General features: G+C 37.7%; 1 protein-coding gene across 1 annotated transcript in view; it reads left to right on the forward strand.

The window, feature by feature from the left end:
* Positions 1-25563, forward strand: part of Gramd1c (GRAM domain containing 1C) — an 86728-nt gene that overhangs the window by 37702 nt on the left and 23463 nt on the right. Inside the window, exons 6-9 of the mRNA XM_005386407.2 lie at positions 1488-1568; positions 15455-15573; positions 18634-18766; positions 23101-23263. Of these exons, the coding sequence (XP_005386464.1) occupies positions 1488-1568; positions 15455-15573; positions 18634-18766; positions 23101-23263 (496 nt within the window). The remainder of the gene's footprint in view (positions 1-1487; positions 1569-15454; positions 15574-18633; positions 18767-23100; positions 23264-25563) is intronic.

Below are 25563 nucleotides of genomic sequence, written 5' to 3' on the forward strand. Positions count from 1 at the left end.
TATGAAGAATATTCAAGAAGACTGAAATTCAGTGAACTGGAAAAAGCACTTTAAAATCTTTCTATGGGGAGCATTACTACTCAGAACCTTGTCTGACATTTTACTCAGTAACGCCAGCATAGAACTAAGCTTCCTCCTTTCTGAAGATACCTCATTAGTCATACAGATCACTAAGGAGATGATTGAAAGAGATCACACACTGAGGTGTTGTAGTTAGTTATTTATTTGGGGGTTTTTCTTTCTTTCTTTTTTCTTTCTTTTTCTTTTTTTTTTTGAGGAGGGTCTCACTATGTAGTGCAGGCTGGCCTTGAACTCACTTAGATAGTCCAGGTTGGCCTTGAACTCACAATACTCCTGCCTCAACCTCCTGAGTGCTGAGATTACAGGCATGCGCTACCATGCCACCATGCCCAGCAAGAGGTTGAATTTAGGGCTGTCTCATGTCAGATCAATAAATTTAATACACTGTATAAGCAGAGCCAAAGTCAAAAATCACATGGTTATTTCAATAGAAGCAGAAAAAGCTTTTGACAAAGTCAAAACATTCATTCACCATTAAAACCCTACTGATAAAATATCAAAGTCTGATAAAATATCAATATCTCAGTCTGATAAAAGCCATCTATGACAAACCAACAATCAACATCACACTAAATGGACAAAAACTGAAAGCTTTCACTCTAAAATCAGGGAAAAAACCGTAAAAGCATTTGAAAATATGATCTTGTAAAAATCAATTAAATGAAGAGAAATATATAGGGCTAAAAACAGAATTATAGATTGAAACCTGCTACTTTTGTGATACAACATTTAAAGAAAAGTTCAGAGTTAACATGAATGTATTGTATCTATAGTTATCAGTGATTTAGTATTTTTGGAAAAGGTTATGAAAGATGATAACATTAAAATTAAAAAGCCAGGCGTGGTGGCGCACACCTGTAATCCCAGCACTCGGGAGGCTAAGGCAGGATTGTTGTGAGTTCGAGACCAACCTGGGCTACAAACTGAGCTCAAGGCCAACCTGAACTGCATAGTGAGACCCTGTCTCAAAAAGACAAAACAAAAAAATTAAAATTAATATTCTTAAGTGCACCTCTGAAATATACTATTATTTGTTTGTGTTTATTCTTTGTATATACGTGGCTTATAGGCAAGCAGTTCACACTACAAAATTCATAGTGAAATCAAATGCTCATTATTCGACTTGATTTTAATAGTTATAAACTATGATAAACATAAATAGCTGCTTATTCCAATCTCTCCCCCCAGTAAGTACTAATAAAATTGTGTTTGCTGTAAAACGCTATCTGTTGTAAGTCACAGTTTGTAAAGACACGTTGTTCATACAACAGTTATCTTTTTTTCCAAAATAGCAGTGATGACTGACTAGTTTGCTTTGATTATAGCAGGTACCCAAAGACCTTCATAGTAGATACTTGCTCCTTATTTTCTTTGAACTAAAATTGTCCTGTTATTTTTCTTTGCAGTTTTTCTTTACATCTTTTGGTGCCAGGGATAGAAGTTACCTCAGTATATTTAGGTTGTGGCAGAACGTATTATTGGATAAGGTAAGTGTTTATACCAGAGGCAAGTGCTTATTATAATAAGAACCTTACAGTGTATACTTAAACAGAATTTATGAAGAGCTCTTTTTTATTTTTTTAATCTAATTTTGATTAGACTTCTCAAATTCTAAGAAGAAACTTTAAGCAAAACAAGATCCATAGTAACAAGTGAAGAAGTTAATTGTAATCCCCAGGGTAACCACCAAAAAAATAATTTTTAAAATATAATAAAAGAAACATCAAAGGACTGAAAATGTTACACAAGAAAATATATATTTGACACACAAGGAGTCAGTAATGGTAAAATAAAGGTACACAAAAAATACGACATAGAAAACGGAGTATGGTAGGTGTTAGATAGATCATTAAACATCAGTGCATTAGATACTTCAATCAAAAGGCACTGGTAGAATAAAGAAAATATATGTTCCAACTATATGCTAAGTATAAAAGACACATTAGATTCAAAGATACAACTATTCTAGAAGTAAAGGAAGTAAAACTATATTGCATGCAAATAGTAACCAAAAAAAAGAACAGAAGTGATTATAGGAATAGCAGCCAAAATAGACTAAAAGATCAAAAGTACTAGAGACAAGGAAGAGTGTTTTATAGTGATAAAAGGGACAATTTATGTGGAATCCATAGCAGTCACAAATATATATGCATCTAGTAACAGACCCCTAAAATACGTGAAGCAAATATTGACAGAATTGAAGGAATAAAAAGTTAATTCAGCAATAATAGTTGGAGACTTCAATACCCCACTTTTAGTGATGAACAGAACAACTAGGTAGATGATCAGTGGAGAAGTAGAAGACTTGAACAACCTTATAAACTTAAGTAGAAAAAAATCCTGGTGATACTCTGCTCAACAACAGCAGAAGACATATCTTTCTCAAGGACACATAAACAATATCTGGAGTAGACCATCAATAGGGTTATAGAACAAGCCTTAGTACGTTGAAGATAATTACAGTAATAACAAAGTGTGTTTTCTGACTAAAATGGAACAGAATTACAAATCAATGTGTAGAAGTTCACTAGAAAGTGGTAGTTAAGTAGGACACTCTGGAGGAAGAAATTGCAAGAGAAAGAGGGAAATGAGTTAAGTGAGTACAAAAATATGACATACCATGACTTATGGGATGCACAGAAAGAAATGTTTAGAGGGAAATTTTTAACTATAAACACCAGATTTAAAAAGAATGGTCTTGAAGCAATAACCAAAATCCACTTTAAGAAATTAGAAAAAGGAGGTCAAACTAAATTTATTCCAAGCAGAATGAAAGAAATAATAGATTACAGCAGAAATGAATGAAATAAATGATAAAAAATAGACAATTGAAAGAAATGGCAAAAAACAAAATTGGTAACTTTTTAGTTAAATTGATCAATAAAGAAGACTAATTAGGCCAGGCGTGGTGGCGCATGCCTGTAATCCCAGCACTTGGGAGGCTGAGGCAGGAAGATTGTTGCAAGTTTGAGGCCAGCCTGGGCTACAAAGTGAGCTCAAGGCCAGCCTGAACTGCATAACAAGACCATATCTCAAAAAAAAAAAGACTAATTAAATTAGAAGTGAAAGTATTAACATTACTACTGACTATAAAAATAAAAAGGTTACGAGGGAACATTTCAGATAATTGTATGACAATTGGTTACCTTAAATGAAATGGACAAACACCTGGAAAGTCGCAAAACTGACCCAAGGAGAAATAGAAAATCAGAGCAAACATATAACAGATATTGAATTAGTATTAAAAAAAAAAACCTGTCTACAAAGAAAAGCCCGGGTCCCCATGGCTTTATTGTTGACCCTATTACATATTAATAGTAGAGTTAACACCAATCCTTCACATAGCATTCCAGAAAGTAGAAAGGGAAAAGCACTTTTCTTGTGGTGTTTCCACTGTGTTTTGTTACCAGTGTCAAACAGAAAACACCACAAGGAAACTACAGATCAATATCCCTTATGAACAGACGCACAAACATTCTTACCAAAATTATTAGCATAAAAAATTCCAGCAGCATATAAAAAAGGTTACACGCCATTACAGAGGGAGATTTATACAAGTCAAAGCAGCAGAGGGTAGGAGCAAGGGAGGTAGCATTGAAAAGGAGAGAGGTTAGTTAAAAGGCCCCAAGTTCCAGTTTTGCAAGATGGATGAGTTCCTGAGATCTAATGTACATCTTGGTGACTGTAGTAAACAAACTGTGTATTGTGTACTTAAGATTTGCTAAGAGGATATGTTCTCACTACAGAAAAAAGAAAATGATATCTACATGACTTGTGGGTATATATGTTAATTAACTTGGTGGTGGTGATCACAATGCGTACATACATCAGAATATCAGTGTAACCCTCAATAAAGCTGTAAAAAATTAAACAAAATGTTGAAGATGTAGAGAAACTGGAGGCCTCAAATACATTGCTGATGAGGTCATAAAATGGTGCAGGCTCTTTGAAAACCGGTTTGGCAGTTCCTCAAAACGTTTCAGAGATTGCCACATAACCCAGCAGTTCCACTCCCAGGGTATATGGGAACTGAGAGTACATGTTCATACAAAAACTTGTACTCAAAAGTTCATTGCAGCGTTATGTATAATACCCAGAAGAGTGGAAACAACTCAACTGTCCATCAGCTAATGAATGGATACATAAAATGTATATCCACACAATGGAATAATACTCAGCAATAAAAAGCAGTGAATTGCTGATACATACTACGACATGGATGACCTCTCAAACATTATGCTGTGTAGCAGAAGCCAGTCTCAAAAGAGCACATATTGTGTGATTCTGTTCTTAATAAATGTCCAGAATAGGCAAATTCATAGAAATAGGGGGAGGGATTACATAGGAAGTGAGGGGTAATGGATTCTGGTATTTGGATTGATGAAAATGTCCTAAAATTAGTGGTGGGTGTTGTACAATTCTAGACATACCAAACACTCCTGAATTCTATACTAGTGAATTTTATGGTATGCGAATTTAACCCAATAGAGTTATTTTTTTAAAAAGGCTTAGTTGGAAGGAGAACATTTCCAGCAGATAAGAAAAGCTCCCCCCCGGGAGCGCAGCTCAGTGGTGGAGTCCTGTCTGCCAGGCGGGAGGCCCTGGGTTGCACCCCCAGCATGTGCAACGCGTGGCTTAGGCCAGGTGGGAACTTAACCTGCTCTCTTCCCGGTCTCAGCCAACCGCTTCACTGAAGTGGCTGTATTTGGCCTCTTTGGGTTGAATGGGTTCTTGAACTCAGCTGCTGAGGACAGATTCTTTTAAACAGCACCTACACCTGATGTTTTCACTTTGTCACATGCGGAGCTGAGGAGGTGGTGGAGGGTGAGGTTGCGGGAATGACCTGGAAGTCAAGGCACGGGAGGCAGAGAGGAGAAAGGCCAAGCCCAGCTCCCCCAAGTCTTGGAGGGCCATAAGTCCTTTTGGTGTGTGGGTGCCCTGTCTGCAGTGTGCCCATGCTCCTGACTTGTCCCTCAGGGACAGTTTAACAGTGCCAGGCCCTCAGAGCAGGACATCTACCTGCGACGTTATGGTGCAGGCAGACAGAGGCCCCACTTCTCCACATGCCCAGGCCGGGTCATGCTGCCAGGCAGCCTCCTTCACCCAACACAGGCTTGTCAAGTTCGATCCTTTTTCAGAATTACTGTGTGCTGCTTTTGTTAGCACAGGCCGACAGCTCCTCGGTTGTCCTGGGAACCCGGCTAACCCTGTCCCCAGACATGAAGTTGTCAGGCGCTCTGGGGATTTCCACGTGCTTTCCCTTACTCTAAAATAGAACAAAAGAGGCTATAGCAACCTACTCTTGGTTATACCGGATCTGGGAGTCCGCCACAAAGCACACTGTGCTTATCACATGCTAGTAAGTTGGAGACATATCCTTATAAGAATGAATACTTCCAGGAAAGTGATGAGCTCAGGTATACAGATGAGATCCCCGTGTCATTTGTGTTCTTGGTGTATTCCTGTGGGATGTCCCAAGCTTGGCATTATTTGTACTTTTACATCTCTGGATTATTTATCTTGAATGCTGCTGGTGTGCAACTCCATTTCAAAGGCACCTTATACACTCATGCAGAGTGGTGGCCATTTCTGCTCTGTGATAAGACATAAGCGCCTGCCTGGCAAGTGCAAGGTCCTGGGTTCGATTCTCGGTACCAAAAAAAGACCAAACAAACAAACAAACAATGTTTAAGCATATAGTATATATTCCATACTATATAGTATTGCCCTAATTTGAATTTTAGAATTCTGCCAGAAAAAGAACTAGAACACACAGAAAACCACTTTTCTTGGATTTACCTAGTGGTCTTTGAAGAACAGTGCTAATGTCTGTAACAATAGTAACTCCCATTTATGAAGTACTAGGTACCAAGTACATTAGGTGCTTGGTATAGTGTTGACATTCTATGGAATTTTACAAGTTTCATTTATCTTTTAGGTTCTGTAAAATGATAAACCCACATTGGTTAGATTTCTTGATCTTTTATTATACACTTAAAAAAAGGAAATAAAGAAAAAATCCACAGAATATACAGTGTACCTATAAAATTCTACAAAAATCTTATAAGTAATTTGAATGCATTTTTATTTATTTCATGCATGTTCAAATATTTTTAAAGAGTTTAAGTTCTTAATATTATATTCATGTTTATAATTAGGGAATTTGAGAGTAAGAATAAGTATTTGTTACTTTGGTTTGTTTCTTGCATAAGAAGACCTTAAAACAAAACAAACTAACTTAGAAGGATTTTAAAAAATTAAATACTAGAGAGTAAGTTTTGAAGTCATATTTGTTTGTTTTATTGATTTCTGTAGTAAAATCCACAAAAGAGAGAAAGAGTTAGACCCATACTAGTGCCTGTGAAAAAGAATCATATTTTCATTGATAAGACTCCTTTGGTGCATTGCTTCAGAAAGGATGATTTATTTCTGCTACTTGGCTTGACATAAATCCTCACTGCTTAGACGTGTATAAACCATCAGGATGCCCATGCATGTAGTAGTGTAATTTTTGTGTTTCAATTTTTATGATAACCTTCGAGCTTAGCACTCACTTTCTGCATCGTTTGTTATCTGGGATTTGTGGGGCCAGAGGACAGGGGTAGCACCAGTCTTTGGTGCAAACAGCTGATATTTTCTAAGTCTTTTGTAATGAACTATGCAGCGGTGGTTCAGATAAGTCCCAGGCCCCTTTCCACGCTACAGCTCAGCTCTCTTGTTTAGTTTAAGCCATGGCTCAATGTCCCCTGGCAGAGCCAAACTGTCAGCCTTGCCTCTTTTATTTTTATATGGTGTGGTTCTTTTAAATTTTTTTAAAATTTTCATTAGTATGTGTTTTCAGTATGTAATGTTTACATTCCTTGTGTAGAGTTGGTACTTTAATTAGGAATTTTTGGAGTCTTCTCTGTATAGGATCATATTATCTGCAAGTAACAATAATTTAACTTTTTCTTTCTTATCTATATCTCTTTTATTTTTTTCTCATGTGTAATTGTTCTGGCGAATATTTCCAGAACTATATTGAATAGGAGTGGTGATAGTGGACATCCTGGTGTTATTCCTCATTTTAGAGGGAAAGCTTTCAGCTTTTCTCCATTTAATATGATGTTGGCTGTAGGTTTTCTGTAGATGACTTTTATCAGATTGAGATAAAGACTTGCTATTCCAATTTTCTTCAATGTTTTTATCATGAATGGATGTTAGATTTTATCAGATGCTTTTTCTGTGTCTATTAGATGATCATGTGATTTTTGTGCTTGCTTCTGTTTATGTGGTGCTATGGTTGATACATTGTGTCAACTTGGGGAGTCTAGAGGTTTGGCTAAGTGACTCAGCAGGAAGCCAGAGTGCTTACCTTGTATACATCCTGAGCCTGTGGAAGAGGAGGGCAAAGATTATGTGAGAGCTTAGGTGGGGGTAGCCTGTTTACGATGTAAGGCAAGAAAGAAGCTGCTTGCCGCCATTCCTCCAGTTTGCTCTGGCTACTTTGCTGTTCGACTGCCATTCCCCGCTTTGCTCTTGTTGCTTTGTTATCTTCTGCCTCGGAGCCAGCCAAGTAAGGACTGAAACCTCCACAAACTGTAAGCTAAATAAACCTTTCCTTCCTTAATTTTGGATGTTGGGTATTTTGTCTCAGCAACGAGAGAAAAGTAACCAAGACATGTGGTATATTACATTTATTGATTTGTCCATATTTAACAACCCCTGTATCCCTGGGATGAGTCCCACTGGGTCATGATGTGTGTGATCTTTTTGATGATTTGCTGTTTTCTGTTTACCAGTATGTTATTGAGGATTTTTGCATCTGTATTCATTAAAGGTATTGGTCTATAGTTCTCTTTTGGGATTGGCTCCTTTTCTGATTTTGGAATAGGTAATGTTTGCTTCTAGGAATGACTTTACTAGGCAGGTGCTTGTGCTGCTGAGCTATATCCCTAGCCCCCTAGGAATGACTTTGGGAGTACTGCTTCCCTTTCCATTTCTTTAAAGATTTTGAGGAGTACTGGTATTAGATTTTCTCTAAACTTCTTACAGAATTCAGCAGTGAATCTGTCAGAACCTAGGCTTTTCTTAGTTGGTAGCTTTATTATTGCTTCCTCAATTTCATGGACTAATATTGGCTTATTCAGGATTTTTATATCTTCTTGGTTGAGCTTTGGTAATTCATAGGTATCTAGGAATCTATCCATTTCTGCTTAATTTTTTGAGTACAGGTTTCTGCTGAATTTATTGGCTGGCAGGTTCTCTAAATAGATCTGGATTTCTGCATAATCCATTGTGATTTTACCTTTTTCCTTTCTAATTGAATGGATTTAGGCCTTTATTTTGGTAAGATTAGCTAAGGGTTTGTCTGTTTTGTTTATTCTTTGAAAGAATCTATCGTTCAATTCATCGTTTCTTTATATTTTTTAAATCTCTAATTAATTTCTGCTCAGTTCTTTGTAATTTCCTTCTTTGTACTAGCTTTCAGTTAGGATTGTTCTTGTTTTTCTAGTTCCTTGTGGTGCATCATTGTTATTTATTTAAGTTTGCTCCGTTTTTCTGAAGTGAAAATTCACCATTATAAACTTCCCTTTCAGGACTACTGTGTTGTGTCTCATAGGTTTTGGTATGTTGTACTGGCATTATCATTTGACTGTAGGAACTGTCTGATTTCCCCTTTAATGTAATCTGTGATTTATCAATTATTCAAGAGGTTATTGTTTAATTTTCATGTGTTTGCACAGTTTATGTGATTTCTTTTGCCATTGATTTCTAATTTCATTGCCGTATGATCTGATTGTATGGATGGGATAATTTGGGTTCTTTTGCATTTATTTAAGCATACTTTATAGACTAGTATGTGGTCTGTTTTGGAGAAAGTTCCATGTGCTGCTGAGAAGAATGTGTATTTTGTTGTTGGATGGAACATTCTGTAGATTTTTGGTAAGTCCATATATTTGAAGGTTTGAGTCAACTCATATTTCTTTGCTGATTTTTTTGTCTATTTGGTCTGTGGACTTGTAAGACAGTTTTGTCCAGTTGATATGTGCATTTGTGACACAGTGTTGTTTTATGAAGTTTGGTGTGCTGCTCTTTGATGTGTATATGTTTATAGTTATGTCTTCATGTTGAAATTTTCCCTTAACCAGTATATAGTGATCTTTGTCCCTTTTCTGGTCAGTTTTAGTTTGAAATCCACTTTGTCTGAGACTAGGATAGCTATTTCTCCTTTTTTTTCAGGTTCCTATGGCATAGAATATTGTTTTCTATCCTTTGAGTTTTAATCTGTGAATTTCTTTTTGAATTAAATACATTTCTTGCATACTACATTTCATTGTGTTTTGTTTCTTGATCTCTTCTGCCAATGTGTGTCTTTTGATTTGGGTACTGGGAGTGTTCACATTGAGAGTTATTACTGAAAGGTATTGACTTAGTGTGCTATTCCATTATTTTTCTGTTGCTGATTTCCTTATTTTTTTCCTTTTGCTTAGCTGCTCATCCCACCAGGTGTATTCATTCTTTTTGACTTATTAGCATTGTTGGCTTCATTTTCTTTTTCTAGGCTATCCTTGAGAATTTTTTGTAATCCTGATTTGGTGGTTATGAATTTCTTGCAGTGCTCCTTGTCATGGAAATACTTCATTTCTCCATCAATTTTGATGGGAAGTTTTGCAGCATATGTAAGTTGGGGGTGGATGTTTCCTTTAGGGCTTGAAATGTTTCAGTTGAAGCCCTCTTGGCCTTTAAAGTTTGTGTTGAGAAGTCTTTTGTAATTCTAATTGGCTTATATGTAATTCATTGCCCTTCTCTAACAGCTGTTAACATTTTATCATCATGAATTTCTGGTACTTTGAGTATAATGTGGCATGGAGAGGTTTTCTTCTGATGATGGCTATTTGGTGTTCTATATACCTCACTTATCTGTGATGTTTTTCTTTCCCTATATTTGGGAAGTTTCTGCATAATTCCTGTGAACAGGTTTTTTATATCATTTGTATTGTCTTCTCCATTAAGGGCATAGAAAATTGTTCCTTGAAGCTATTTCCCTTTGCTCGGTTCTGTACAATTCTCTGATTTCTGTGCAACTCTCTGATCAGCTTTCCAGAGTATTCACATGCCCTGTGTAGTAGGATGAAAGGTTTCTGATCATCAGAGCAGAATGTATTCCTAGTATGTGTTAGTGTATTTCCAATGAAGAGAGTATATGCAGTTGGTGAGTGTGTTTTATTTACGTCAGCCTCTCTGGGCCCAAGTCTAGGATACTAACAGTGCTGAGGCTGTTCTACTAGTAGTCAGTTTGCGTATCACCTTCTGAGACCTTTCAGAATAGTGTTATATGTGGACAGCTCAATCTTATTAAATCCCCCTCTTCCTTATTCCCACTTTCCAATGATCATTCTTTCTGAAGTTACTTGGAATTCTAGAAGTTTTCTAGTGGTGTTATAAATCTAATAAATGCAACATTCAAATGTACCTTAAAAGTACAGTTTAAAAAAGTTAGTCACTTTTGCTACATAATATAGCTTGACAAGGTGGAAGCATTTGTATTCTGATATTGTTCCCTCACTGTTGTTTTGATTGGCAGAACTCATCCACTTATTTTCCTTGGTCAGTGAACCATACTGACTTTAGCCCAGTCTTCTAAGCCAGGAACCCAGACATATCCTTGCTTCTTGCCATCTTCGCTGGCCTTGCCTAGCTGATCACCAGAGTCTTCATCATTTTTAGATTGAACTGTCCTTATTGTCTCAGACCTGTTTGTTAACATTCTAATCTGTCCTTGAGTTTGTTCCTAGGTAGTTGTAGTTTAAAAGTATCTTTGAAAACAAAACTTTAAAGTTATTACTTTCTACCAAAAACCACTAGGTGACTTTGTTTTCTTTACAGTGTAGTTCATAAAAGACTGTTCACAGGCCCTCTCCCCTCCTTCCCTTCAACACACATACTCTGGTCTTATTGACCTGGCTTACCTGATGCTTTACTCCTCTGGATGTTGGCATTTGTCATGCATGTGCTCCTCACATATTGATCATGACCTTTCATGGGATTGGGCACCTTTGTACACCCCCTGCATTCTGACTTCCAGGATATCATTGTCTTTGGACTCATCTCTCACCACTTTGGTATTTCCCTCAATGTTTTTGCTGGACACCCCTCCTCTACTTGCTTTTGCATGTTGGACTTTCTTGGGGTTTAATTTTAGGTTCTGTTTTCCCTCTTAAATATAAATTTAGCTCTGCCCTATATAGCAATTATTTGCTTTGCTATAAGGTGTTTTTTTTTTTTTAGTTAGCAAGAAAGTTGGATAAATACCAAAACCAGTATTTTTTGTTGTAGCTATTTGATCACCAAAAGAAAATATATTTTTCTATAGTTTTAGCCAGTGAGAACCAGTATAATATGCTAAAAGCACTAGTTTCACCACGAAGTTGACCTCCACGTGTGCTTTCTTCATTTGAGGGCGTCATGATTTCCAGTGTTCTGCTCTTTTATTATGCTCACATTTTGCAATTGTATAGAAGGATTAGATTTTAGCAACCCCTAAAAGGGTGATCCCTACAACTCATCAAATACATTAGCCTGCCTACACACTGTGCTAAATTAGATGGAATGAGTTGGTAGAAATGAGGGCAACTTTTGATTCTTCATTTAGAAGATAACTCTTCTTTGGAATAAATTGGAGTTGGTAGATACAGTGTTCATTATAGATGAAGTCCCTGCTGGGAATTGTTCTCAATCAACTAAGGCCAGAAATATTTTCAAAGGGAAGAATTATTGAGTAACCAGATGTTACCTTAAACTTTTCAGTGATGAAAGATGTGCCAGGTGCTCATTGGAATTGTTCCACCTGAATAGCTGGCTCTTCCTGATATTTCTTAACATTCTATTTACAATAGTCAAAAGATACAGTCACTGGTAGTCATGAAGGCGGGAGTCTTTTGGGAATGCTCTGTCAGTGTTAAAGAAGTATATGAACATATAATAACAGCCTTTCCAGAGATGAATCAAAACTACTATCATAAAGAAGAAAGTTTAACCTTTAAAAATTAACAGAGTTAATTTTTCAAGTGAGATTAATATGACAATAGGTTTTTACATGAATTGAACATAAGATATTTTCATTTGCAGTTTGTCTCTAATGGGCATGTGAAACAGAAGAAATTAGGAACTGTCCCTTTAATAAAACACTGTTTACCTACCCTCCTTTAGTGGGAGTGGCTTAGGAACCTGTAGAGTGAGGTATAACTTCCAGTTCTTCATTCTGACCTGCTGCTTGGAAAGAGTGCTAATACTACAAACCAGGAAGTGACAAATACTGTACTTTAAATTGCACTAAGATCTGTCTTTTACAAGGACAAGCATCTTATAACAAAAGTAGGAAATCGAAGCAGTGATTTTGCATAGTTGTCATTAAATATTTGAAGCTCTGCTGTGGAGAAAGACTTTGCAGCATACTTAGAATACAAAGCTTTCTGGGCCAGAAATTGATCTGCTGACTTTTGAGCCTTATCTGATTACCACTTGGTTCATCTTTATTGTTGTTAAACTACTCGGTAGGCTGAAGTGGGGAGATTCTACTTGGTTTGCAGGTAGGTGGTCAGTTTTTGTTTAAAATTCATATTGTTTTTTTAAGATTACTTAGATAGACTGGTTCTGCTGCTGATTATTGAAAAAATTAAGACTATCAGGCTTGGCATATTTTAATGTTTGAATGTTCAGCATGGTTGTAAATAACCATATTTTTTATGACAGCTTTGTAGAAAAAGTCATTTTTAACAAATTAGCAAACCTACAATGTGGTAAATTAAGTGAGTTTTGTTTCCCTGTAACCGGTTACATCTATCTACCTACTTACCTACCTACCTGCTATTAATTAGTAGGTCAAAAAGTATATGAAATTATCCCATTAACTTCATAGTATTTATTAAAAATTTTTAAACATGTATTTATATTGTCAAATAAAATTGCATTTTTATTGTTAGCATTTTACTTCTTTCATTTCATTCACTGCTAGTAAGTGTATGAATGTTCATCACTGGCTTATTTGTTTGCTTTATCCTGTCTTTGGAAATGTCTGTTATTTCAGAAAAATTTTTATGAAAGTTTAATTTACACAAGTATATTGAAATATCTGCTTGTTTCTCTTAAAAAGCTAACCTTTATTTTATGACCCAAAAAATAGTTCAAAGATAATTCTACCACTAATGATCATTTTTCTTCTTCTCTGGAAATTGTGCTTCAAAGATGTTGCCCACCATAAGTGTGATTATTTAAGTAATAAATAGTGAAACATTACTCTTCTAGGAGTACATTATTTCTAATGAGAGTTGATCAGTCTGCAACATCCACTTTAGGTTAGTACAACTCAGCTCAAAATAAAGAATTTTGCTGTTTTAATTGGCCTAAATAACTTTACTGTAGGTAACTATTTGGATATTTTTGATGTGAATTTTCATCAACTGCTTCTGTAGAGTCCTAGTAACGTGGGCGTGACAGATTGGTAACTAGCAGTCTAAAGTGCAGAAATTTTGTTCTGAATCTCTGAGGTTCTGTGAAAGGTAATAACAGTCATCAGGTATAATACGACAAATAAAGATAGTCACAGCTACTGGACAGAAAAGAAAAGGAGAAAGGGAAATGGTACTTACTGTAGGGACTATTGTGGAGGAATTCATGGCATGTATCAATTTTGGTCCTAGTAAGTGTGTATTTATCTCAACAATTTCCCAATTTTAAAATTTTGGCTCCAGTTAGGTTGATAAACTATTAACTGACTTCAAATCAAGTACTATTATGTTCATGTGTATTTTTAGTGTTGATTTGCCTCTACTCATCTTTTCTCATATCTCCTCCACTCCATATCTTTCCTTCATCTTGCTAAGAAGCCTTCTCCAATGTGGAGCCTTCTCTGATCACTCTAATCCCCAGTGATAGTCGATTCTTTTGGATTTTCATATTGTGTTGATTCTACCAGCACTTTAGAACATAAGTATGTCTTGTCATATTTAATTTTACTTCAGATTGTTTCCTGCCTCTTCATTTGAAGCATTTCATTTCATTAGAAGTCATTTGAGGGTCAAGAGCTTAATGTCTATATCATTTGTACCCCACGTAGCATCTAGGGCCTCCGTGCACGTTTGGTAGGTTCTCAGTAAGCTGCTGTAATGTGAGTAAAAGAAATAATCCTGTTGACCACTGTTTCCAGGGTAATGCTGCTTCCCTCTAGTTTGCTTAATCATATGTAACTATTACGCTAAAACCCAGGCTGTTATAATATTATTGCTTTTGTTTTGCTATGTAATGCATGAGTTTGTTATATTTGGTGATTTAAATACTGACTGATACACCTTACCTGTAGAACAAGCTGGACATCAAAAAAAAAAAAAATCAAAGGAAATATTTGACACCCAACTTGTTGCATTTTATATTTCAGGAAAATATAATTTAAAGTGTACTGGTAAATAAAATTGTAGAAACTGTTCAAATATTCATACATGGATGAAAACAGTGGGTTCTGAGATGATATTTAGGGCTTTGAACAGTAATAGGAAGCTGGTTGGATTTCACATCAGTAATTGCCAGAAACTATGAATAAATTATTTTATAAAAAGAAAATGTTAAACATTTTGATTTCTCACTTACAATACCTAAAAATCACCATTTGGTAGGCGAGGTGCTGCTGTATCTGTAGTCTCAGCTACTCTGGAAGCCGAGGCAGGATAATCACTTGAGCCCAGGAGTTGAAGACCAGCCTGAGCAATGCAGCAAGACCTGTTTCAAAGCATATTATCTATTTCTTGTATCAATTCTGTCAAATAGCCTTCATTAACTCACTGTTACAGAAAATGGCAAAAAGCCTTCTCCGGTGGCTTAAAAGGTTAAAAAACTGCAACAGCTAGACTTTAGCTGTGTCACAGGTCACTTTGAGGCCAATATTTGTGTTTTGAATCACTGTTATAACCCCCAACCATCTCTTTTTGTTGTGGTTGTTTTGTTGTTGTTGTTTTTTTAGACAGGGTCCCATTGTGCAGTTCAGCCTGGCCTTGAGCTTGCTTTGTAGCCCAGGCTGGCCTCGAACTTGCAACGATCCTCCTGCCTCAGCCTTCCAAGTGCCAGGATTACAGCCCTGCTCCACCACGCCTGGCAATCATCTCTTTTTTTGAGATACTAGGGATTGAATACCCATGGTATGCTTAACTATATTCTCAACCTTTATTTTAAATTTTATTTTGAAACAGAGCCTGGCTAAATTGCCCAGGCTGACTTTAAACTTGTGAACCTTCTACCTCAGCCTCTTAAGTAGCTGGGATTATAGGTGTGTGCCAATAAATAAAAGGTATATTATCTTTTACATTTTAAAATACTCAGTGTGATGTTTCTGTCATTTTAGAGTCTGACCAGACAGGAATTCTGGCACCTGCTCCAGCAGAACTATGGCACTGAGCTAGGTTTAAATGCAGAGGAGATGGCTAACTTGTCACCGTCATTTGAAGATAATGCACAGCCAAGGTACAGCAAATGTTTAGAAATGTCAGAACTTACAAGCCACTGGAGTGGAATTATTTTAAATTCTGCTAATTGTGAATTTATAGCAATACACCGTTGGTGCACTTTGCTTCTGTTTTCTGTGGTGGAATGGGGTGAAAGGTGGGAACAGGGAATAGTTTGCTGAAAAGGTAAACAAACACTGGCCATACAAGGAAATGTTAAGTGTATAGCTATCTATGTCACCTGAGATCTGCATAAAGTTAGTTTGCTAAAGACCTGGGGAAGTACATGGTACATCTCTGGGATTGTGGATGGCAGTAAGTAAGCTAAAGCCAGGTTTGGTGGTGCAGACTTATAATCCTAGTGCTCTAGGAGGCTGAGGTAGGAGGGTTGCAATTTCAAACCCAGCTTGGGCAACTTAGTGATTTGGCAGGCTCTTGTCTAAAAACCATTTGAGGGATGTAGCTCAGTGTGAAGGGCTTGGGCACTGGGAAAGAAGTTAATTAGGTGGTAGGTATTTTGGGAAATACCATGGTTGGCACTCAGTAAGTATTAAATACATTAATGAAAAGAGCTTATAGTACTGTGGGAATGCAAATGACTATAATACAAGATAATAGTCATAAAAGAGAAATAATGTGATAAAGAAATTAAAGTAGAGAAAAAGTATTTTTGACAGGTTTATTTAGAAGAGTGGACATTTTTATTAACTGGTGCAAGGAAAAGTGCATTTTGTCCAATGGAAACTGATGTCATTGCAATAAAAATAACTAGTTTAACACATGAAAAAATTCTGTAGCAAACATTATGCTAGGTTGAAGAGGCCAGTAGCAAAAGACCATATACAGTATTATATAATTGCCTGCATATGAAATTGAGTCCAAAATCCACAGAGAAAGTGCGTTCCAGTTGCCAGGAGCTGAGAGGAAGGGAGGGAGAATGGGAATGTCTGCTGACAGGTTTGGGTTTCTTTTTGGAGTGCTGAAAATGTTCTAAAATTAGGTGTAGTGATGGCTATACATCTCTGTAAACAACTGAGTGGTACCCTTTAAGTTGAATGAATTTCATAGGATGTGAATCATATCTTAATAAAGTTGTTACTTAAAAATCTAAAGCAAAATATTCCCTTACAGAGGTAATATTTTGAAAGTCTCAAGGTATGTACAAAAATTTTACTCATTGAGGTAGTCTCCTAGTTATACCGATCCTATTGCTATTGCTTCAGCTTCGCATTAATATTTTATAGTCTTCTTCACATGGTTGCACATGCATATTTTATAAGTTTTCTGTAAAGTTAAAAATTTCCATTGTAAAGTTTACTGGTTTCTCTCAGGTGTTGGAGCTGGGTAGGAAAGAAACTGTTCTAACGTAGAGAACCTTTACATTAGATTGTGGTAAACAAGGTCTGTATTCTAGCCTGGCCCATCAAGTGGCTGAACAACCTCAGGAAAATCTTTTAACCTTTCTGATTCTCAGTTTACTCATCATGAAATGAGGCAGTTGAACTAGCTCACCTTCAAGGTCCTTGCCAACTTGAAAAGTTTCTAGTCTTTGAAGAAGGAAAAGCTAAGTATTTTCAACCAGGTGCTTCATATGTAAGATCTTAGGAACAACTTCCTGAAGTTGCTAGTCAACCTTTATTTTCTTCTTTTGGTGACTGAGTACTTTTTGTTTTTTTTCTTTTTGAGACAAAGTCTTGCTCTGTAGTGCAGGCTGTCCTTGAATTTGCTTATGTAATTCAGGCTGGCCTTGAACTCATGGTGATCCTCATGCCTCAGCCTCCTGAGTGCTGGGATTACAGGTGTGCGCTACCATGCCCAGCATGTACTTTCTAAGAAAATAATGGGGCAGGATCTTCATTCCCTGTTCTACTTCTTTCCCCTTCTTGCAATCTCTGAAAGAAACACGTCTGTTTCAAACCTTTATGTCACTGGCTCTTCCTTGGTACCCTGTTCACTTTCAGTCTTTCCTCCCCACTCCCACCTGTCTTACTCTCTGTATTTTTCAGACCTCACTTCCATCCTTTAAAATCCAAAACTACCGGCACTCGGCTGGCGCGCTGTTCTCAAAGGTCCATTTTTCTTGCTCAGCTCTCACAGCCCCACCGTTCTGCCTAGATTGGAGCCACTGATAGCAAGACCTAAACATCACTGGGGCAGACTAAAGTAGGGTTGGAATACCCAGTGGCTTTTGTAGTCCTTCTTCAAGATAATATTGCATAAGATTTTAGGCTGCTACTTTATTTTGGGGGAGTTTTAAGTATATATAACAATGGTTATGTGGGAACAATAATCCCCTGATAAGGTTGAGCCCTGGAAATGAGGTCAGGGGTGCCCCTTTCATATTTAGAAGCTCTTCTTCCTTTCTGGACCTGAGACAGGAAAAGCAGATCCGAGGACATTGATTTTGTAATCATGGCCCTATCATCATTTGGAACCTATTGCTTATACCTTCTTCTTAGGTTTGAAAGGATCTGGTGCGGCCTGACTGATGGGTGGGCTCTTTGCTCAGACGCCAGGAGCTCCCACATCAGGAGGGATTCGCCATCTCAGCTGGCCCTTGAGTCAGAAGGAAGGAGACGTCAAACTGCCCTCTGGGGCTGCCGCTAGGGCTGTGTGGCAGAACACTTGCCTCACAGTTATGAGGCCCTGAGTTTAATCCTCATCACTGCAAAAACAAACAAATAAACAAAGCAAAAAAACTGTCTTCTGGTCCTGATCCGTATCTGTCTCAATCTCCTTGAACCTTTTAAAGCTGCGTGTTTGTCCACAACTAAAATTTAAACAAGCAGTATCCTTTCGATTAGCTGCTGTTGTGGCCCCTTTTACTTCGTTAGCTTCTTAATGGTTTCTGAAATTTATAGAACCTCATATGAGTGTATCTGACTTATTTTCAGAAAGGAAGTGGACTTGCATGTGATTTAAGAAGACACCTTTGTGATTAGTAGTGGCTTATCTGTTACATTACAGTTAATTGTTTGCAAATGATTTGTAATAGAAGAGGACCTCGGTGAGGGACCACTTCACTTATTTGTGTAGGGGGAGCTTACATTTCTGTAACGATGTCATGTGTTTCTTACAGAAGTCCAGGAAGAAGCAGTGTGGATGACTCTGGGGAAGGAGATGAAAAATCATCCAAGTCCATCAGTTCTACACGTGAATCAATCAGTCGAGTTTCGGAAACAGAATCGTTGGATGGAAATTCATCAAAAGGAGTTAGTATATACGATCCTTTAGAAAACTATATCGGACATTGCCATGTGTTAATCATAATATAAAAGCAAGTAAAAGTACGGTCTACAGGAGCTAGATGAGTGATAGTCTGTAATTACAATGTGCCGCACATTACCATGTCTTAATTGCCCATTGCCTGAATTTTAATGATCAATTTGTTATTGTTGCAGATGTGAATATTGTGCATACACTTACTAAATTTACATAACATTGTATGAAGTGGAATTGGAGATCACTAAGTTCTTTCCGTGTAGAAGTACTGAGCTTACTGTAACGTGATGCAGCCGTTTGTATGGCTTTCTGTACTGCCTTGAGCTGGATCATGTGCTCATAGCTTCTGAGTATACTTTTGCATGGATATTTTTTCATTTCATGTTCGGGTTCATTATTTGTATTGTGTTTACTATTTGTGATCATGTAGTTGTGCCTTATTTTGTGAGAGTTTAGCTCAGTAAATACTGTAATTTCTAATCTCAGTGCTTAGAAGGGTATTGATTATAAATATAACTGATAAATTACCTGACAGCATTTAAATCTGTATAAAGAACAGTGGAAGGATCCTTGTTGAATTGTTCCTTTCATTTTTTTATATGTTAAAGATGATATTAAAACATTTCTTTCTCGTAAAAAAAGTACAGTCTACAAAATATTGAAAGCTGGGCGTGGTGGTGCATGCCTGTAATCCCAGCACTTGGGAGGCTGAGGCAGGAGGATCGTTGCGAGTTCGAGGCCAACCTGGGCTACAAAGTGAGCTCAAGGACAGCCAGAACTGCATAGCGAGACCCTGTCTCAAAAAAAAAAAAAAAAAAAAAAAAAAATTGAAACACTTAGGATATCAGGCTGCTAGGATATCAGGTAGTTTAGAAGGTAAGGTTTTAAGTCTCCAAGTACCAGAGGTTATGGATGGGAAAATACATGGTTTTGTTCAAAGCTGGATAAAGTGCAGAGCTATCAGGCTCTCCCCTGAGCAACATTATTACTTAAAAATAAAAAGGATGTAGAAATGTGTAGTGGGTGGGGTTTCCCCCAGGTTGGTAGTGTGTGTGGTGATGACTGCAGAGACGAGCGTTTGAGCAGCGGGCTGAGTGGCAGTGCTGCTTCTTAAGCCCCTGCTTTTTCAGTTGCCTTCTTCAGAAGGCAGACCCAGCTTCCTACTGGGCTTTATAGGTGGTTGGCCAGTTTTCTTCCTTTTCTCAATTATGTTTTCAAGTACCGTTATACGTATGTTGGTTTTTAAATGTCAGTGAGTTTCAATCACTTCGAAGCATTATTATTATTATTATTATTAAACTCAGTTCGGTCCCTCTGCCAACAAGAGCTCCTCTCTCCAGAATGCTCCTTTATCTTTTCAAACTGACCAATAATATTTGATGACTTCCTCTCTCTTTGGCACCCCAACATGTCCCAGACACTTTGCATATTTTTTACTCCAGACTTAGCATCAGTCATTTTCCTAGGGAGTCATTTTCTTTTCTTTTACCTTTTTTTTTTTTTTTTTTTGAGACAGGGTCTCACTACGCAGTTCAGGCTGTCCTTGAGCTCACTTTGTAGGCCAGGCTGATCTCAAACTCTCAACGATGCTCCTGCCTCAGCTTCCCGAGTGCTGGGATTACAGGCGTGCACCACCATGCCCGGCAGTTGGAGTGATTTTCTAAGTGAAGAATAATATAAAAGACCACATTCTGAGCACTAAGAGTGCTTCTGTCGTACCGCTTTTGTTCTCCTGATAGGGGATCCAAGTTTGGGGCCAAAGCTGAATTTATTGGTTTGGAGCATGGCTTTGGCTTCAAATTTTATCATGTTACTTTTACTATATGACTTTAAACGAACTAATTTAATTGCTTAAACTCACCTTTGCTTTATTAACTATAAAGATAATAGCTCAGCTAGGCATGGTGGCACACACCTGTAATCCCAGCACTCAAGAGGCTGAGGCAGGAAGATTGTTGTGAGTTTGAGACCAGCATAGGCTACAAAGAGAGCTCAGGGCCAGCCTGAACTGCATAGCGAGACCCTGTCTCAAAAAAAAAGACAAAAAAATAAAAAGGTAATAGCTCAAAGGCTTTTAAAAATAAAAGTTAAATGAATATATATATATACATATATATATATATTTAGTTTCTCAGAATAACGCATTAAATATCCCCAACCCATAACTATTAGAATTGGAAGCGAGCCTGCATATGGCCAGCAGTGGTCCTTTTCTGCCCTGTTCTAGGGAGCGCCCATTACCTCCTCTGAGTAAATGCAGAAAGAAAACATGTTAATGTGAAAGGCCTGCGCATTATAAACTTGTCTTAGGCAACCGTCATGCCTCTTCCTCAATCTGCTTTTGTGCTGTGGATTTCTTGAAAAAAACTAAGCATTTAGGGACTCTGAGGGACATACTAGTGGTACAAGAAATGCAATTCTCTGTGTTAATCTCTTTGTTCTCACTAAGAAGATGAAACCACTTCACCTGGGGAAGGTAACAAGATAGGAGACTTCTTGTAGTCTCTTTGTCCTTTTACAAAAGTCGGACTTTGAAGACTGGCTTCTCAGTACTATTCATCTCTGCTTGAGTCCTTTCAATAACCTGGCAATTTCTTCTGTACTTCTTCAAGTAATTAACCTGTTGGTTTTTGCCTCTTGTTTTTTGTTTGTTTGGTTTTTGTTTTTTTGAGACAGAGTTTCACTATATAGTTCAGACTGGCCTTGAACTCACTGTATAGTCGAGCCTGGCCTTAAACTCGCGGCGATCCTCCTGCCTCTGCCTCCAAAGAGCTGGGATTACAGGTGTGTGCCACCACGCCTGGCTTGCTGCTAGTGTTGTCCCTTAAAAAAAAAAAAGAAAAGAAAAAAAGAAAAACCACATTTTCTCTTAGAAAAGGAATGGAATGTGGAAGAATAACAATGTTTTAAGACCAACCATACATTTGTTGATGTTTAGTGTAGATATTTTCAGATTATGGAATATAAGTTATGTAGAAGTTTGGTTCTTTTTTCTTTGTACATTCAAGAACAGTACGGTTGTATGTTACTTTATTTTAATTTCACTTCCAACAAAGTTGGAAATAACAAAAAGTCAGAAATAGTATTTTCTGAAGATAGAATGAATTTTAAAATTACACAATACTTTTTATAAAATTTTGTGAAATATAGAAGACTATATAAAGAAACAGAAATCATCCAAATACCGAAAATAGTGCCCATTTTTCCTATATGCATGTATCTGTGAAGAAGTCCTGGGTTGTCTACTAAGTTAGCACATGCTTCATAATGTGCAGCACTCCCATATATCAGCTCTCAATCGGAGCAGTGATTCCTGCTTGGAGAATCTATCCTCTGATTAGCGTAGGCTAAATCTTTAATCAACTGTGTCCTGGGTCCCAGTTGTTGTTCTACCTTCTGAGTGGCCAGTGGGAACCTGTATGCTCCCCAGAGCTGCTTCTCTGTTCATTGCTGCTTAGGGATCTCCTGGGGCAGAGAGTGTAAGGATTTTATGTATATGTTCTTGTATCTGTTTCACAGACGAAACATTGTGTACACACACAGAGTATAAGAAACTACTTTGCCATGTCGTTCATACAGATTTTTTACATTATCCTACTAAGCCTGATTATAATATTTTTGCCCTTGAATACGACATAGCAATTTCATTCATGCTTTAATGCCTAGCATTTAATTTATTGTAGCATTGATGTGTCTTTATTAAACCATCCTAGAAAGTATAGATAGCATCATATATTGAATATATTTTAATGCCTAATCTCTTAGTCTCTAAAAACACAGCCGTGTGTGCTCCTGTAACTTTACTATGAAATTACTTTCTCTTCTAATCTTTTCTTTTCCACAGTACACTCTGTGACCTTTGTCTATTATCTTTCCCTTACTGCTTTGTTTCTGATTTTGAGAGCTGGGTGAGTTCTTGCGATGATGGGGCAGGCATTGGCTGGGAAGCTGACTAGATCTGGCTCCTGTCCCTTCCTCATCCCAAAGAACTGACTATTCCACTATTTTCTCCTTTGTAACCTTTCCCTTCTGCCTCAGTGACTCATATAATGTGAACTCTCTGTGAGTTCTTTTTGTATAAGATTCTTCATAATGTGTTGCTCATCCTTCTTTAATACGGTACTTCAGGATAATATGTAGTCTGTTACTAACGCATCATGGCCCCACGTTCAGCAACACTGCAAATGTAATTTAACCCTGACAAACAAAATTCTGTAAAGATTTTTCAAAGAGCAGCATGCCAAAGCGTGTTTAAGATTAAATTTCTTGCTATATTGTATGCTGTTTTTTAAAAAATATTGAACTTGTATTGTTTGCCTTTTAGGGACTAGGTAAGGAAGCACCCCACAGGGAGAAGCAGATCAGAAAGAGCCCTTTATTAACTTCAGAAAAGAGACTGAGTAGAGGGCCGTCAAGATCCCTGGACCTGAATAAAAATGAGTATCTTTCTCTGGACAAAAGCAGCACTTCGGATTCAGTTGATGAAGGTAAAGAATTTTTTGATACATTTTAATAACATTTCAGATATGCTTTAATATTTATCTTTGCATTAGGTGCTGTATGTGTGAACTGAGAGTTTCGTTGCGTTATATATAACCTTACCCTAGAAAGACCAGAAAAGGAGTGGAAATTTATAGCAGGAGAAAGTCTGCTAAATCTAACACATCTTCTTTCAAAGCCAAGCATTTGTTTGGGTTTTTTGTTTTTTGGTTTTTGGTTTTTCTCCGGTACCGGGAACCGAACTCACGACCTTGCACTTGCCAGGCAGTCGCTTTGCCGCTGAGCTAAATCCCCAGCCCATTCAAAGCCAAGCATTTGAAAACATCTATCACACAGAGCTTATAAACTGTATGTGGAAATGGAGCAGTGTCCTATTAGAGCAAATGTATCCGTAAAAATCTTCAAGCCCACTCCTGCGTACCAAGCAGGTTAAGATGCTCACATTCTATAGGTAGAATAACCTGTCAGTTTATTTGGGCTGCTTGTTATTTTACTGGTAGGGAAAACAGGAATTAAAGAAGTTCAGTCTACAACTGTGCAGCCAGTTCATGCTGATACCCCTGTAGGCCTTTTTCAACTGCCTGAGTGCTTTAACCATCACAGTTGTTATTTGAAGGAATGGTGCTAGTCTGTAGCATTTGTTTTAAATATTTATATCCTGCACGATTAGAATAAAGAACATAAGTCAGCTTGGAAGGATTCATTTAATACAGCAGAGTATAATAATAAAAAAAAAACAAAAAACTGTGCAGCTAGTGGACCGTCAGCTTCTTTGGCACATAGATCCCTCCCAGAGGAGAGGACAGAGGGTCCGAGCCTGCCCAGAGCACCCCATCCACACTTACTAGTTCTCGTAGTCACTGTGTTCTGCCTAACAAATGCCATAGACTGTGAAGCTTGAAGAACAGAAACCTATTTTCTTGTAATTGTGGAAGCAACAAGACCCAGGCCAAGGTCCCAGGAAGGCGGTTTTTGGTGAGGACTTCCCTCCTGGCTCTAACAGCCATCCTTTCGCAGTGTGCTCGCTTTCTTTGCTGTGCTAGCTCACGGAGGAGGAGGGGGAGACGGAGTGAAAAGGGAGAGGAAAGAAAGAAAGAAAGAGACAAGCGAAGGTTGAGGATATAATAATAAAAAGTAGTTGTTTCAGGGAGTTTTATAGCAAATCATGTTCTCTGTACTTTTTCTAATCCAGTGCCAATAACCTGGGGCTTGCATACTTATTAAGTAGGTATTTTAAAAGCTTTTATTTTTTAAATTGTGAGATCAGTGATAACGAAGTCAGTGTAGCGAGAGCAATCGGGAAAGATCAAGGGCAGCGTCTGCATTATTGAGGCTGTTAACGTTCACGCGGTAGTGTGCAACGGGACACGCATTCGTTATACCTGTCTGTCTGAACCTAGGACTTTAGGAAGATCTGCTCTGGCACCCAGTGGCCAAATGGGTAAGTGGCACCAAAGCAAGCATTTACTGCTTTTTCTCGCCTGTTCTTCTCTTCTTGTCCTGAAGAAGCAGTTTCATTATCAAGTTCCTGTAAAAATAGCATTCATGATAAATTGCAGAGGGTGTATTACATATCATAAAAGCTGTGTGCATGAAATGGACGTTTCATTTCTGTATTGCATGTGAGCCTGATCATATTTCGCTCTTTGCTGGTGTCCCTTAAAGACTGTGTAGCTTTATAGCGATAAGAACTAACATGTAACATTCAGCCTTCTGTTTGTGGAGATTTTCCTTACAGTGTATGGGGTAACGGCTTTTCTTATAGATTACCAGTTAGATAACAAGTCAAGTACTCTTCTGCTTTCCCTAAGTTTGCCGCGAGATCCCAGGCTTGTCAGATATGCCAAGTAGGCAGAATAGCGAATCTTTTTATTATAGTTATAAATTTATCAAGACATTTCATAAGTAAATGAACTGGGGGAAATGAGAAAAGTCAAAAGAAGTAAACCATCCCAGGAAATTTGGAAGTGGGTAGGGAGTGGCTAGAGGGAGCTGATGATGACGAATCATTTTAAACCAAACATCTTCATTTAAAGCAGGAGTATTTTGATCTAGTTTTGTGAGCACACTGAGTGAGCGAACTATAGGATCTTTCTTTTTCCCTTCTGAGCACCCATATGCTATAGTTCAGGGAGGGAGCAGTGGACTCTTTTGATGTGGACGATCTCTTTGATGTGGCATCTAAATGAAGCCCAGGGGCTGGGGATTTAACTCAGCGGCAAAAGCGCCTGCCTGGCAAGCGCAAGGTCGTGAGTTCGGTTCCCGGTACTGGAGAAAAACCAAAAAA

The sequence above is a fragment of the Chinchilla lanigera genome, unplaced genomic scaffold (assembly GCF_000276665.1).
Source record: "Chinchilla lanigera isolate Chin_1 unplaced genomic scaffold, ChiLan1.0 scaffold00026, whole genome shotgun sequence".
Classification (NCBI taxonomy): Eukaryota; Metazoa; Chordata; class Mammalia; order Rodentia; family Chinchillidae; genus Chinchilla; species Chinchilla lanigera.